The 15,813-nt window shown below is 46.6% G+C and overlaps 1 protein-coding gene across 4 annotated transcripts in view; it reads left to right on the forward strand.

Annotated features, from left to right (window-relative positions):
* The window catches only part of GPC3 (glypican 3), a 162,105-nt gene that overhangs the window by 84,806 nt on the left and 61,486 nt on the right, over positions 1-15,813 (forward strand). For all 4 annotated transcript variants that reach the window (XR_008451522.1, XR_008451523.1, XM_009562508.2 and 1 more), the window contains exons 4-5: positions 9,511-9,644; positions 12,494-12,619. Coding sequence is in view for 2 of the 4 variants with exons in the window: in XM_009562508.2 (XP_009560803.2) it covers positions 9,511-9,644; positions 12,494-12,619 (260 nt within the window). In the remaining 2 variants the exon portion in view is untranslated. The remainder of the gene's footprint in view (positions 1-9,510; positions 9,645-12,493; positions 12,620-15,813) is intronic.

Here is a 15,813-nt window from a genome sequence, read left to right on the forward strand (position 1 = left end):
TTACCTTGTCTGCTATGTTTTGGGTAAATTATCTTGGTGCTGACCTTAAATTGGATTAGGCTAGGACTGGGGAAAAAAATTAATATGGATCTGGTGGCTTCAAAACTAAGAGAAATCAACAGATGAAGGAGGAAAAAATGATTAAAAAAGAACACAGGGTCTTCCTGAGCCCCTTTTTTGGCCTTCAGTGGATTAATTTTACCAGCAGCTAATCTCTGCTGTGCTGAGATAATTTTACCGTTTTCGATTTGTAATAATTGTTACACTTCTATTTTAGGCTCTGCTTGAGGAGGTCCATGGCATCGCCGTGGGGAGAGCCTTGTGCACCCCTCGCCAGAGCCTGAGTAATGTGCCGTGGGGTTCCTTTGAGCTTAGCTGGGAAACAAATGGTTGTAATTACTCTGCTGAAGTTATTCAGAAGCTTAGAAAGCATTGCAATGATTTGGTGAGCTCTGGCGACGCCAGCCTTGTCATTTTAGTGAAAAACGGTCTTTGGAAAGAGAAAGGTGGATGGAGGGAGAAAAAAGTGCTGGGGGGGTGTATTTGTATGGGGAGGTTGAGATAAGTAGGGTTATGGTCCTTTGTAAGGGGCAAGTGAATGGGGTGGGGAATGATGGGTACCAAACCCTTTGGAGTCAGAAGGGTATTCCGTTCTGTGCAGGAAGGGAGGAGGGCGTTTTATAGTGAAAAATACTATTAGTGGCGTAAAAACCTTTGGGATGGTTTTGTTATAGGTGTTTATTGAAATATAAATCTGAAAATCTGCGTATACCTGCAAGCTCAGTCTGTGCAGGTTGCAAAACAGGTATTGCTTTTTACCTGCTTGTTTTTATATCACCAGTTAAAGCAGTAAGCCTTGCGTGCTCTATTTTATATAAATATTACATTTGCTATTGGATTGCTGAGAGAGAGAGAGAGAGAACTAATTAAGGAGATGGGATATTATCAGTAGATTTTTCTTCCCTGAGATTTTATGAGCAGTAATTTGAAAAGAGCCATATTAAAGTCATTGAGGAACAAGTTAATGCTGCGTTTCTAAGAATATTACCCTTCTACTCAAAGATTATATTGAAGAATAAACAGTGTACAGTAGCTAATTGCTAGCTGACACATTATAATGGCTTTATACTTCCAAAATTGAATCGGTCTGGTTTAAAAAAAAAAAAAAAAAAAAGTCATGCAGCAACTTTTTAATTATTTAACAATGTATTTCTCAAAGAATAATTGAATCTCTGCTCAGGGCTGCAGGAGGGGAAGTTGAACCAGTACGTATTGACCACATTTGCAACCCAGCTGACACGACTGCTGTTAAATAACCCATTATGGGCCCCGTCTCTGGCTTGCTGGCTTACGTTCCAGACTGATGGCAGGTATCTGTTTTTCCTCCCTAAATTAACCTGCTAGGAATTTATTTCTTTCGGATTGTTCCTTTCTGTAGTGCCGTAGGCACAAACACAGCACGATATTAAAACCCACAGAAATCTGTGAAGGAAACCAATTAACTCAGGGAAGGAAAAGAACAAGCACTGGCTTTGCCCGGCGTTGTTTCTCATCGCCCCAGCCCACGGGGCTGGGGGGAACCTCTCCGAGCACTGCTACTACCTTGGACTCCACTTCCCCCAGCAGAGACAGGACAGTCCCAGCTACTCCTCTCCTCCAAGAGAGCCAGAGCTCACCGCCTGTGTGGAGCTCCGTGCTCTCAAAGGGGCTGTTGTTCACTTACTGGTGCTCTGCAACAGGTAGAGGTGCAGAAAGGAATTTTTTGTTTTGTTTTCAGGTTCTTGTAATCCTTGCTTTTCTTCTCCTCAGTCTTTTGAGATGGTGTAGATTTAATTGCCTGCAACAGGAGGGTCTTCTAGGCCCCTACAGTAGCAATTGCACAAGTATTATAGTATGCACGGTTCTATAATTGCAATATATTTAGCATTAAATGGGCTTCACTACTTTGAGTCCAAATTTTCTAGCAATTTGGATGATTCGGTGTTAATTTTGGAATCGGCTGATTGGCTTTGGAACATCTTCAGCCTTCTCAGGGAATCAGAGTCCTGAAGACACAGCAGCAGCGTGGGATCAGGAGCTGCCGTGCCCCCACGTTAGCCCTGCTTGTTGTTGGGGGTTCAGGGCTTCACCAGAGGCCAGGCTTCAGGTACTGGCACTGTTGCATTTTTGCTCCTGAACCTGGCTTTGGTGAGTCTAGCATTCTCTGGACTTTGCTCCTGTGCTTTCCCTTTTGGTCTCTTGTTACCTTTCAGGCAAGACTGCCTTCTCTTTCCAAGTTAAAAAAGCCTTAGTTTGGTTGTCTAAGAAATGTCATATTGCATAGATCTAACTTAAAATCCTAATGGGTGCATTAGTATGCTACGGGGCCTTGTTCCAGGAAATGTCTTCACTTGGGAAAACTGCATAAGCGTGTGCTGAAAATTAAGGCAATGCTTTTTCCTTGACTCTCCCAGTCGGTTGGCTGTGTGGGTCCAAGCCCAGGCTGGAGCACCAGCTGCCTGCCCTGTGGTTTGCTGCCTAGGTCTGACCATAAAAGCTAAAATACCAGATTTTATTCAATATGGAATTGACAAAACACTGGAGGGAAATACTGACTTGAAAAGTTGTGCTTTAATTATATGTCAGGGATTACAAAGGCAGAAGGAACAACTGTGATCATTTAGTCTGACTTCCTCTCCACCTATAAATAACAATAAACAGCCTTTTGCTTAAACACAAAGCAGCTTTCTCCAGTGGATTAAACGCTGCATTCTGGGGATGCCAGAAAGGAGAAACATCTTGTTTGCATTATTTTATGTAGGTTTGAAAGGGCTCAACTCAAGCTGAGGTCATGGTTCCTTTGAGGGGAAGGGCATCCTGCACCGTGGAGGAGCTGAGTCAGCACAGAGGTCAGGGATGTGGTGGGATACAGCATGGAGGTGCCTTAGATGCTGCACCATGCACACAGGACCTCAGGCATCTGATCTCCTCGGCCAGGGTGGCATTCCCCTACAAGAGCAGTGATGGAAATACAGTGGTGGTCTCAGTCTGATTTAAGCTGTTTGAACCCTGACACAGCGGGGGAAGTGCAGATGGGGATCATCCAGCTTCAGCACGCTTAGCACCAAGGGTAGAAACCCTTAAAAAGTCTCTTGTGCTCCCCATTATTCTTCTGAGCTGCTGCACCCACGCCGTTACGCAGGCTCTGTGGTTAAGCATCCATGTCACCATGCAGTACACCAGACCTGCCAGCTCTTGTGTCACCTCTGTCACATCAGTACATGTGGCCATGTGGGGAACACATCCTTCTCCTTGCCCGGTGGAGCCCAGCACCTTCACGATTAGTCCTTAGATTTTACCAGGGCACAGCAAGCGCCTTGGGCAGCAGCTGGAGTCTGCAAGGGTGGCTCTGTGTTCCTGCTGTGATGCTGGGCCTCTGCAAAATGTCTTGTGATCCTCCACGTGAAGGATGTTATATAAAAATGATGTTATATTTCATTCTAATAATGCCTTCTTAGTCCCTTCTTAGTCTTCAGGAGTTTGAAGACCTGGTCTTCAAACTATGTGGTGATGGTTCTCAGTATAAGCTGGTCTGGTAGCTGCAGGAGTCCCTGAGCATTTGTAGCGCATGTTTGCAGCAGGTGTCGGATGTCACAACGGGCGCTGGTGTGACAGGCGCTCTGTTATTCTAAGCATTAGTGTTTGTGTGCATTTTACACATTATAGCATTGCATTATTTAAAGGTAATGCATTATTAAACGCTGTTCTCCTCGGTACAGAGAGTAGGTCACTTCCTGCGATTCCGCACGAATGAATTAGGACGTTGTCTCTTATGTAATCTTCGCAAGGTGCTGTCTGAATAATGGAAATTCTAATGCTATAGAGCTGATTAATAATATTTAGTACTCCATTAATGAGGAATTCTAGTGAAATGTGCGTATAAGACATCTGTGTTATCATACTCAGTTTGTTCCTTCTGCTGGAGTGCCTGAAACCAAAAGAACAATCATTACTTAGTTAATAATGACGTGCTTCCTAAAATAAAGGCTTGTAAATTCATTTTTGTGCCCATAATCGTGTTTTCCGCTGTGAGAAGAGAAAGGGAGCAGGAAATTGTCTCTTTCCCGTCTTTCTGCCAAAATGTATATAATGATTACAAGCATATAATAAGAGTGTTTGTCCTAGCTGAACGTTTCTTCACTTCTGTTAATCAGCATTTGTTTGAGAGTGTTCTGTGCAGTTTGTGGAGGGCGATGCAATCACTGGGGCAGTGTGGCAGATTTAAATCAGTAATGAAAGCCCGGGGGAAATTAACAAGACAAAACATTAACCACAGTCTAAACATTAACATATATTAGCATTTTTATTACACCTGTAGAAATGGTAGATGAGCTTGGTTACTACTATTAAAAAGTTTATGTTCTGCCCCACATCATCGCAATGTATATTTTTAGTTTAAGCCCTTTAGAATTTAATTAAGAGGGTTTCTATAGCAGTGTTTGAGTAATAGACTTCAGGTTCATTTTAATGGTGACTTTGAAGATAAAGAACGCGTTTGTGCCCTGCTTATAATGCTAATAATGCACGTCATGGGTAGCAGAGTAGGTTGTGAAAAAGAACTGGGGAAGAAGCACCAATGCAGGCAGCTGCATTACTGAGGCTTTCAGCCTTACTGGTCAAACTGGGTTCCATTGCTGAATGATGTGGAGGGTTTAGTGGACATCGGTTGGTTCCTCCAAAGGCAGCAAGTTCTGCTGAGATCTGTGGTCGTCTCTTCTGTGCGTACCGTAGCAAATAACCCTTTCAGAGGCTGTGTTCAAATCAATTATAATAGTTAATCAATTTCAGTTTAATGTGGAGCTTCTCCCAAAGGAAACTTGGCAGTAGGGGTAAAATGACATACATGAACTCCAGAGAGCAGCGAAGATTGCGGAAGGAAATCTTCAAAAATGAGGCCATCCCCTTGAGGAAAAAAAAATACTATGTCTTCCTGGACAATGAATCTATAAGGAGAAGATATTGCAGAGAAAATGAATGGAAACTCCATGTAAAGTTTAAGTAAAGGTCAAATATAGCAAACTCTCCTTTGGAGCATAGTGGAGCTCATGGGCTGCATGAGGAGCAGCAGCAGCGGGTATTTGGCAGTGTCTAATGCGCTCTCTTCTCTTCCAAGGGGAAGCTGATTAGCTTTTAAAAAACATCTTCTAGAAAATTACCTTTAAGAAACTCTTATTCTTAAAAGCAATGCTCAGATTGGCTCTGAGGATCGCACGTGTGCTGCTTTCCAATCTTCTTCCCAGCTGGATTTGCTTGCTGATATGCAAGGCGAGAGGCTTTTGCCCCGTGCCTTTGCCCTGCCTCGTGCCTGGGCAGCGGAGCAGGTTCGGTCGGTGGCCCCAGCACTGAGCGATGCCATCCTGCCGTGGCCGGGCTGGGCGTGCCTGTAGGAGCTTTACCCTCCATCAGCTGCATCGAGGCCGTGATGCTTCATACACAATCTTGTACTGTTTCCCCGGCTGCTCACGGTGCATCAGCATGCAGCTGCCAACAAATTCCCTGAAGTCCTCCGGCACCTCTTACCCTAAATTAATGGGGAAGTGTTAAAATGGGCTGATAGTGCTACTCCATTAGCTTTGTCCCTGTGCTCCTCTCAAATCAATGTTCCCTCTAAAGCAAAGCCATTACATGGCATGTAACTCCCAAGGGCACCAGAAGCAGCTGCTTCCCATCCGGCGTGGGGATGGTCAGCAGCGGGTGAGCCCAGGGAGCTGCAGGATCCCCAAGGAGCGCTGCCTGACCGGTGGGCATGGGCTCACCCTGAGGCTGGAATAAAGAAATAGAATGGTGTGTAGTGGTTGGCAGGAGGCAAAGTATTCCCCTTGTGGCCTGGGTCACGCTGACATGGAGAAGGCTAATGAAATCAGGTAATTAGTGAGTTTGTTAATGAGCTGCGGTAGGGAAATTGAGCTTTGGCTATAACAATATTGGTTGCTTTGGGGAATTGTAAAAGTTCAGGGCTTTGAGAAGGCTTTGTTTGCCTTGTGTCCCTTCATAGCAGTTTTTCAGTGGACTGGCAGATTCTCTTAAAACAAACAAAACCCCAGCCTCCACTGCCTAAAAACACACTGCCTTTTGATTTACTTATTCATTTTTTTGTGGCATGGTGTTGCAAGCTGCCACCTGTTCTGGACTGTGTGTGACATGAAATAAGAGATTGGCAGTCATGGTTCTCGCATTGAATATACTTTAGATAAGGACTTGTGTATATTTACGATCCTATTGATAGCATGTAGAGCCCGAGGAGAAGAGCCAGCAGTTCCATTCTGTCAATTCGCTTTGAATTTCACATTTATAGTTCTGTGGCAGGAGGGAATCATGTATTACCGCTGTTGCTCAATACTATTTTAGCACCTGCAATTAGATATGCTGCCTTCCTTTTGCTCTTACTCTTGCAGGCATCCCACTTTGCCAGAAATGTGGCTGCCCTTGCTCTGCTGCTCCTGCCAAACCAAGTGGCGCTTGGAGAGATGAAGCATCTCACTTTTTCTCCCCAAAGTCTGAGGCTTTTGTTGTCCCTTCTCTAACTGCCCTACAATGGCATTTTTCTGGACTTCTTAAAACTTGGAGCTCACCTTAAAATAGTAGTGATTAGGAAGAGACTGGGAAACTGGGTTCATGCGTTCCTGAGCCTTCATCAGGGGCCAGAAAGGGAGAAAGATTGAAACAGGATTTCTGAGCTGTTGTCCTAGGACCGCTTGTGGCCCAGCAGAGTTTGGCAGATGGTTTGTGAAATCCTTCCCTCCCCCAAAAAGCGCACGCAATGCCACCCCTGCAAATGAGCAGGCAATCTGTTACTTCTATATTCTCTCACTTTATTTAAAGTTCAAATCTCAGCCGGATTTGTTTTTGACTAAAATGTGACAATCATTTCACCGTGACTTTGCAACATGGGCTGCAGGGTGGTTTTTTTCTGAAAAGGTTAATTGGTCCTTGAATATATAAGTAGGGTGCACTGCTCAGACTTTCCAGCTCCTCTCCGTGAATATTTCATCTGCTGTCCCATGTCAGAGTTGGCACAGTCCTGTTTGTGGTGCCATCCCTCACAGGACCCCGAGGTACCCAGATGCCTAGTGGGGCTGCAAGGATGTGGCTGAGCCGTAGCTCCCATGCTGGGAGGAGAGGGGCTGTGATACCTTCAGTGCTGGGTGGGAGACAATGCAGCCCAGTCCACCTGACCACTTTGCTGTTTGAAGCATGCTCTCGGGTGGTGCTATTGTTCATGCTGTTGCTCCGGCCCTCCTCTCCTATCCAGCATCTATCAGCATCCTTGGGGAAAAAAGCTTTGATCGTGAACTTGCTCTTCTCTCAGGGTTCAATAGGCTTTGCCAGCCGAAAGGTGGGCTTTGGAAAAGGAAGGGGGCACTTTTTACAGAGCTAGGGAGAATCAAAGGGAGTCATCACTAACAGCAGCTTAAAATATCTGACCTTTTCTCACATGTCTTCTCTGCTTATGTGCCTGTGCAGAGCTTTGGTGAAGCGATGCTGCTTTAGTGGTGGTGTTTATTCTGTGCTCACACTCTGTAGCTCTTGCATACTTTGTGTTTCCCAAGGGTGGTTTCGTAGCAAGTCTCATCTCTGACCTCTGTGTGGGCTTGGAGCGCATCTTTGCAGGGAGGTTCACAGACCCACGTACATCTTCACCCTCTCCTGCTGATCTGCTCACTGCAGGGATGGTGGCACCAGCCAGCACGGAGAGAACGTGGGACAGGCAGACCCATTCTGCAGTGGTGAGATCTCAGGTGTCCCAAATGCCCTTGTCCAGGTCTCCTGCTGCCCCATGTTGTCCTCCTAGTCCTGGCTGCTTACCTCAGGGGACTACCTGCAAATGTAATGAGAGGGATGAGTGCTAAAGGAAAACCCAAAAGGCAAAGAAAACAGCCCAAAATGTAGTGTTTGGTTTTCTTACTCCTTTACTCCCTCTGTTTTTTAAACCTCTCACATGATTTAGGGAGGGCAGTAGAGCTGATGTATTCTTTTGCAGAACTTGGGTTTGGCAAAGTGGAGAGGAAACACAGCCAAGGGAGGGCAGCAGAGAAAAAAAACAGGTAAGATGCTGAGAAAATGCCTCTGTGGCAGGTGCAGGAGGAGCTGCAGGTGCAGAGGGGACTGGTGGCAGCATCACTTCCCACCGCGCTGTGAACCAGAAATGGCAGTGCCTGGCTCCCACGAGGTTTCTCTTTTACTCTTCATTGTACAGCAGCCTGAACAAACAAACTGTGCTGCTCTTGATAATGAAAGAGGTGACATTACTAATTTATTTGCCCACCCAAACACAAGATGTAATAGAACAGAATTAATCTCTTCTCTTTGCACATCAGATGCTTGTAGCTTTGAGTGGTGGGTGTGCTTTTAGCCTCTGGTGTGTGACTAACTGGGAGTTTAGCTGGCTGCCTGGGTTTGTGTGGTGTGAAGATAAATGAGGTGCTGGAAGGAACTGGCATTTTGTGGGTACAGAGTCCCAAGCCTGAATGAGAGGGTGAAGGGCTCAAGGGAAGAGGGGTTGGTGTTAGCTGTGGTGCCTTCGTTGTCCTGGCAATTGGTGAAGTCCCCTTCACAATCCAGTATAGATGAGTCCAGCAGAATAGCGTAAGGGGGTTCAAAAGGCAGGTTTCCCAGCTGCAGCGGTGCCTCGGGGGGACAGTTGTCCCTTAGTGGTCTCCCAGAAAAGAAAGTGGCTGCAAGACTATCTGCAGCAGGGACGGCAGTGGCAGCCGCAGCACTGCTGGCTGAGCCTTGGGACAGTGGCCACACGGGAGAGCTTTAACGAGGCATTTTGGATTCCTTCCCTCACTACTGCAGCCAGTTACCGAATCATCTGTATGCTAATGAGCTAATTTGTGTCATTAACAGAGTCCTGTTAATCAAGATGTCCCATGGTATGACTGGGCTGAGCCACAATGCTTGCTGTGTTTTAGACCTTGATATTTTCAATTAGTAACGAAGTCTATGATGCTCATCCCTGGGCACCTGCAGCGCAGCCTGTGTGGATACTGAGCTGTCTGGAGATGCAGAAATCAGGTCTTAGGATTTACCTTCAGAAAGGAGGTGTTTCCTAAAAGTTTGGCTAGAGAGGTGGAATGTGGAGTCTTGAAATGCCATGGCTTTCAGCAAGGAAGGAGCAGGGAATGTTTTGAGCCCCCTCCTGCCAGCATGAGTTTAACCTGGAACAGAGAGATTTGCCAATCATGCCTGCAGCTCAGGGATTTTGATAGCCATTGGGGTGCCTCAGTGTCCAGAAATCTTGCCTAAAGTGTCCTGCCTTCTTCCCACAGGGCAGGTATTTGTACAAGAGCAAGGTTGCATCCTTAGGGCTGTAGTTTGCTTTCAGGTGCCTGTGTGAGCTATGAGAGAGGTGAGGATGACGGGACAATAGACCAGCTCATGTTTAGGAGCCAGTGTGCATCTTGAGTATTTTTCTGCAGAACTTCTGGTCCCAACACTTCCTTATGCTGCTGTGTTTGTGTTTTCCAGATTGGCCGGTTGTGCGGCCACGCTCAGCAGAGGCAGTATCGATCAGCTAATTACCCCGAAGACCTCTTCATTGACAAGAAAGTCCTGAAGGTGACTCACATCGAGCAAGAAGAAACTTTGTCAAGCCGGAGGAGGTGAGAATACTTGGGCTGAGCATGGTGCATGCAGGATGCCCTGCAGGAGCAGTCGCGATAAGGGACAGCCCCATGGAAGCAGGTGGAAGAGCTTCTTATTTCCTTTACTCATAAACCTGCAGCCGATTTTGACTCTGAACATCAGAGCTGCTCTGTGGCTGGCTCTGAAGTGTGGTGAGGTGTCTACATGTGTTTTCTCACCTGGTGCATCTTTTTTTTTTAAGCTGTAAAACTGTCTCCTGCTTTTCATATTTGTTTTGCTTTTTTGTAATGCCCCGGGCACCCAGGTTCCTACACCAGATGCCTCATCTGGGTTTCTTGGGCACTGCTGTAGTGACAGAAATACTCACAGGTGTAGCTGTAGGTAGAAATGGTCGCTGTAGCCTAAAATGTTGCATGTAATACTGTGTGTGTAAGTAAGGGAGGGTCTTCACTTTTTTGTGTGTGTGTGCAGTCTTTATGGTAGTTCAGGAATGTTAACAGCCTTTTATTGAATATTTTCAAAGTGAAGCAGGTGCCTCTGCTGCTGGCACTGCACCCTGTCCTTCCTTCCCTCTGTAAACAGAAGCTGTAATTCAGTGGGGTCACACTGGCGTGTCAGGGAGAACCATGTCCCCTCTGGATCTGAAAGTATACTCAGAGATGTGTGGTGCCTTTACTGCTGTCTTGAATATAAGAAAAATTCCTGCAGGAGAGAAACAGGCAAGCTTGGCAGTTTTTGGAACTGGGCATAGATTAAGCTGAATAGATTTCTCTTTAAAGAGTAACAGGGCCACATTCTTGATGCTGTTCCCATGAGATATAGCGCCACGGCTTGCATTCCTCTGTTGTCTCAACACGTCAAAGGGTTATACAGCTCAGGCTCTGCTGAGGTGTCTTTTGAGGACTGTAAAGTCTAATGAAATCTGCTGCAACTAATTACATGAGATCATACTTGCACATATGGAGGAGTTTCTCCCTTCCCTTCTCCTCCCTGCCCAGTGGGGAGCTCAGCTCCTTGGGAAGGTGTTCTTCCACTTGTTTTCCCCAGAGCTGCCAAAGTCTGTGGGAGAGGGAGCAAGGCAGTGCCTAGAATGGAAGGAGATGGCTGCGATGGGCAGCGTAAGGCTCATCCTGCTCAGGGTTTGGTGTAACTGAGGACCCAGGTCTTGTCTCATTTTGGCTTTCAAAACATTGTTGGCTGGACCTCCTGTCCCACTGTAAGTGCAGTACAGGAGACGACCGTAAGAGGTGATTCCTGTAGGAGGTGTATGAAGCATCATTTCAATTTGTGCAGGAGCATTGTGGGCTCAACTCCACCCTTTGGGGGAGGCTTTGATTCTTCAGGCAAACCCTTGTTTATTGGCATGGACAGCAGTGGATGGTTTGGTGCTTGTGATACCGACCAAGGGAGGACCTGTGTGGCTCTCTGCTTTCATCAGCTGCCGGCTCTGCCTGCACAGGCTGTGGTAGTCCGGCCTGGGCAGAAACAGGCTCCTGCTTAGCAAAAAGGCAGAACAGAGCAGCGCAGGCTGTCTTTCTTTGCTCTGGGGTGAATTCTCCTTGTGTCGCCTGCCCCCAGCTGGCAGTAGGGACCTTCATCTGGAGAGGGAATCCCACGAAATCCCAGAGTGAAGAGAAGAAGGATGGAGGGAGCTGTGCACCCCAGCCTTGCCTGAGCTTGCTCTGTCTGACAGCCTGGCAGGGCGTGGAGGTCCCACCACTGCGGGCACCGGGAGGATGCCCCGAGAGGGCTCCCAGCTTGAGGTGCTGATCTTTGTCATCCTTCCCAGGGAGGAAAGAAGCTGAGAAATAACCCCTTGCAAAAGGGAAAACACGCTGAACCCAAGCCAGGAGACTGGATGGCTAAATCTTACTTCCTCCAGTTCCTGTTATTTGTATTATCATACTTTTTGTGACTTTTACCTGCATTTGTGACAGCTGCTGATTGCCCCCAAGGGACAGACCTGGGCTGGAGGGATGGCACATTCCACCCCCAGCTTTCTGGCAGCTGTCGAAGTCCCTGGGATAAGCCTGTGTCCTGGCACCTCTGTACCGATGCTGAAGAGGACCTGCCAGGGACAAAGGTCCTTGGTGCTGGTGAGGGAGAGTGCAGGGTGGAGGTGCAGCCTTGTTCACATTCTCTCTGTCTGGCTCAAGCACTGCTTCTGTGGTACCTCCTGTCTTCCTGCAGCAGAGCCGTTTTGCTGAGTGTAACCTACCCCTTTGAATGCCAACTGACCCCGTGGCCAGCCCAGCACACCCCTCAAAATCATGCATTTTCAACAGTGCAGTATGAAACCCAGTGTTACTCATCTGTAGGGGTCTGTGCTGAGAGTGTCTGTTTAGGTCTACCACCAAAAATGCCACCTGTGCTTGCAGGGATGATGGATGGCCCAATGTCGGACAAAGTGACAAGGCTGTCCTTTCTCAAAGGGTTTCCATTGCCTTCTGCAGAGCAGAGGGGACCGCTGGTAGCCTGAGCACTTTCTGCTCAGATGCGCCCCATGTATGCATGACCTGAGCCAGCAACATGTTTCCCTGAGTGCTGTGAGAGTGCAGAGAGTGTGTCTGGCTTTGGTGTGCTGCATGGCTGGCTGAGGTTCTGCTGCCCCATCATCTCTTTCATCACTGGTGGGTTTGCCCTAAGAAGTACAAATTCAGCTCTTCACTGAAAAATGTCAGGAAACAATGCAAAATGCTACTTCAGGTCAGAAATAAGACTGATGCTTCATGGTTTGTTTTCATCCATCTGCTCTCTTGTTGTGATTGTATAACTACCTTCACTGATTAAAATGCACCAACCCCATCTTCTTTTCTTCTTCTTTTAACTGAGCACCATTATTTCCCCCCCACCTTATTTCTTCCAGGGAACTCATTACGAAGCTGAAGTCCTACAGCAGTTTTTACAGCAGCTTGCCAGAGTACATCTGCAACCACAGCTCTGCAGTTCAGAATGACACTCTTTGCTGGAATGGACAAGAAGTCGTGGAGAGGTGAATCACATCTCCCTTCCCTCTCCCAAGCATTCCTTATCTTCTGTTAACCAAGTGGCTGGGACACTGCTTGTTCCCTTAAGAAACATTTCCAGAGCCGGTATCCACTTGAGCTGCAGCTAAGCTGGATGTGCAGTCTGTGCGGAGAGAAGTGGTTGTATACTGCCCTCCACTGAGTTTTCTGCACTCTGCTGTGAAAACCTGACAACCATGACTGGTTTTGGTTGAGGTGGGTTGGGAGTCGTGAGCCAAGAGGAGAGAGCAGCAGCAGCTCAGCACAGCTGTGCTCCTGTGGGAAGGTCCATCACGGTGCCAGGGGTAGCTGCTCTGGAGTAGCAAAGGGGGCATTGCCACCATGCACTGCGTTGGAGTGCGGATGTCTCTAATTGACTCCGTGCAGTGGTAGTGGGACAGCATGGCTGGTGTCCCCTGCCCCATCTGGAAAGTGACAAGGAACACCTGCTGTTGGGTTTCTCGTTGGCTGTGGCTCTGTGCTGGAAGATATTGGGACCATTGAGCTCTGGTGGTGGCACCGCTGCCATCTGTCCGTCTTCCTGCAACTGAGCCCTGGCTGTTCTCTCTGGAAGGAGGCATTCACACCAGAGTCCAGCTCTGTCGAAGTGTTGCTCGTGCCTTGGCTGCTTTTCCCTGTTCCACTCACCAGTTCTTAGGATGTCCTGGCTGTAACTGTGTGGTTTATGAAGATGGGCAAGTACAGGATTAATAGCATAAAGGGGAACAAAGTGTTAATAGAAATGAAGATTTTTTCCCTTTTCTTGAAAGAAATGCCCCTCAGGAATGTTAAAGAACATGAAAATAGAACTTGCAAATGTTTTTTATAATTATACACGAATCTCCTCTAATCACCCTACTTTGCAAAGCATCCTTTGCTATTAAGTAGCTCATATAAGGGAATAAATAGAAATAAAATCAGGAAGTGGTGAAAGGTTGAGATATTAATTATGACTTCTTGATCAGTAACCTCAGGTGGTAATTAGCCTGTACTTGCGATACTGACCTGAAATGCTAAAGGGACCAAAATAGCAGCAAACTATATTTTGAAAAAAATTACTCGAGCATCTGAGATCACACACTTAATAAAATGTACTTACCTTGCCTAAAGAAAAATGTGTCCTCTGTGTGTACGTATTTCTGGAAAATCTTGAGTTTCCATGGCTTACTGAGAAGTACACTTAAAAAAAAGAAAAAGATATTGGAGTTTTTTTGCTGTGAGCTGAGAGGGGCACTGAGAGTGGAATCCCCCATCCCCTGTCAGGGAGGTCAGGAGTGTCCTGGAGGGGAAAGCTCTTGCTTTCTAGGCAGGAAGGCTGTGTAGATGGTGGCTTGCATGGAGAAGGAGATGAAGATCACCTCCATGAAGGCATTGAGTTTAGGAGGGAGGGCAATGGGTGCGTAACACAGAAGTAGCTTTTGCCTCATGAACTGCTTTCTCACCTTGTTTTTTTAGCATCTGTGGCTGTAACACTTCCCAGGATGACCCTTTCCTCTCCATAGCCTGGAAAATTGTGTTGTGTGCGGTTGGATTTCTGCCAGTGAAATACAGGAGAGAATGCAGCTAAATAAAGCTGAACTAAGATAATAGTCTGTGAATGTTTCGAATAGAAGCAAACTTAGTTAAGATGGTCTCTAAGGCCACTTGCACTGCTTTACATGAAGCAAAAACTGCCTGCTTCATGTGCTTGGACTTCCTAGCATGGCACCTCTTTCAGAGAACTGAGGAGGATTCCTGAAAATCAGGAGCTTTTAAGGTAATGGTGCTCAAGCACACAGAACCACCAGTTTCTTTATTTCAGTGTTTTCCCCAAGAGGGAGCCAAGCAGCTGTTCAATGCATAGGAGCTCTTTCGCAAGCTGCTCTGAGAATGTGTATTATGTATTGGAGTGTTTCTGGCATGGCTACAGCAATTCTTCTGCTCGGTCGATGTGCACTTGTTGGTTGTCGAACTCCAGCTTACCACTTTTTTGCAAGAAGCTTAGCTTTTTTGAATAGCTGCTGTTAGTTTCACGATGCTGACCCGGTGGTACTTGTCCCACACATTTTACAGCTTCCAGATAGAAGCACCTGATTTTCTAGGGTTTGTACATGTAAAATATACTTGAAGTTTTAATGTTTTCTTCCTGTTTTGTTGGCTATTAACTTTTGCAAATCAGACCTTCCTGACTGAAAAGTTCAGCGGGCTGGACAGGAGGAGATGCTCATGCCTTTCACTTAACCTGCTGTCTGTGGTTGCTGTAGCTAGATATGTTTCACCTCGAGGCAAGATTAAGTTGCCTGAACGTGGGCACTGCTTGCAACCTTTAGGCTTTTGGGACATTCATAGGAAGATCTAAGACCACCCATGTCCCCATGGTGTAGCAGCTGGGGCTCAAGGGAGACATCTTGTGATTCCTATAGCATTATGAGGTGCCCACCCTAGGGATAAATTAAAAAGCACCAACAAAAGCTGCTGAAAGCTTTGCAGCATCAGTTGAAGACTAGGGGAGAGGGACAGTTGGGTGGATGCTGTGTTTCCACGTGTTTCCATGTCTGGTGCCTCACAGATGATCAATAAAGCTTCTTGGGCATTGCTGTGTATCAGTGAGCTCAGTGTGAACATCCATATGGGAATGTCTGGGCTTTGCTGGTGTTTCTGTGAGGCTTGTGGCTATTTACCTCTTACATCTTTTAGGCAGTACCTGAACATTAATTATGTTAGAGAGGAGCCTTACTGGTTTATCTGTTTTCTGACTTCTCTGTCACGACAAAGTTTGCAGGTTATTCTGAGTCCTTTTCCTACAACACATTAAATAAAGCCTAGAACAGCGACTTCCCCGCCCCTTGCCAATTCATTCAAGTACTAGATAATACTGACGTGTATCCTACTATTTGACACAAACAGTCCCTTCTGTGCCTTGTGCTCCTCTTCTTGTGTTTTTTCTGAATCAGTATTTACTCTGTCCTGTTTATCTCAGTGTTTTGGTTTTTTTTTATCAACAGAGTGTGAGTGTGTCCCTCCTCCCTGCAGACTGGATGTGCTCAATGCCTTTCCACAGGGTTTCATTTCCCAGTTTAAGCCTTGAACTTTGAGTTTAAGCCATCTTCTGTTTCCTCCTTTTAACTCCCTCTGCCCTGATTTGATGTGATGCATTCATCTCTGAGGTGGCGCAGCTTGGCTGGACTGTTTTACTGTGCTT

The sequence above is a fragment of the Cuculus canorus genome, chromosome 10 (genome assembly GCF_017976375.1).
Source record: "Cuculus canorus isolate bCucCan1 chromosome 10, bCucCan1.pri, whole genome shotgun sequence".
Taxonomy (NCBI): Eukaryota; Metazoa; Chordata; class Aves; order Cuculiformes; family Cuculidae; genus Cuculus; species Cuculus canorus.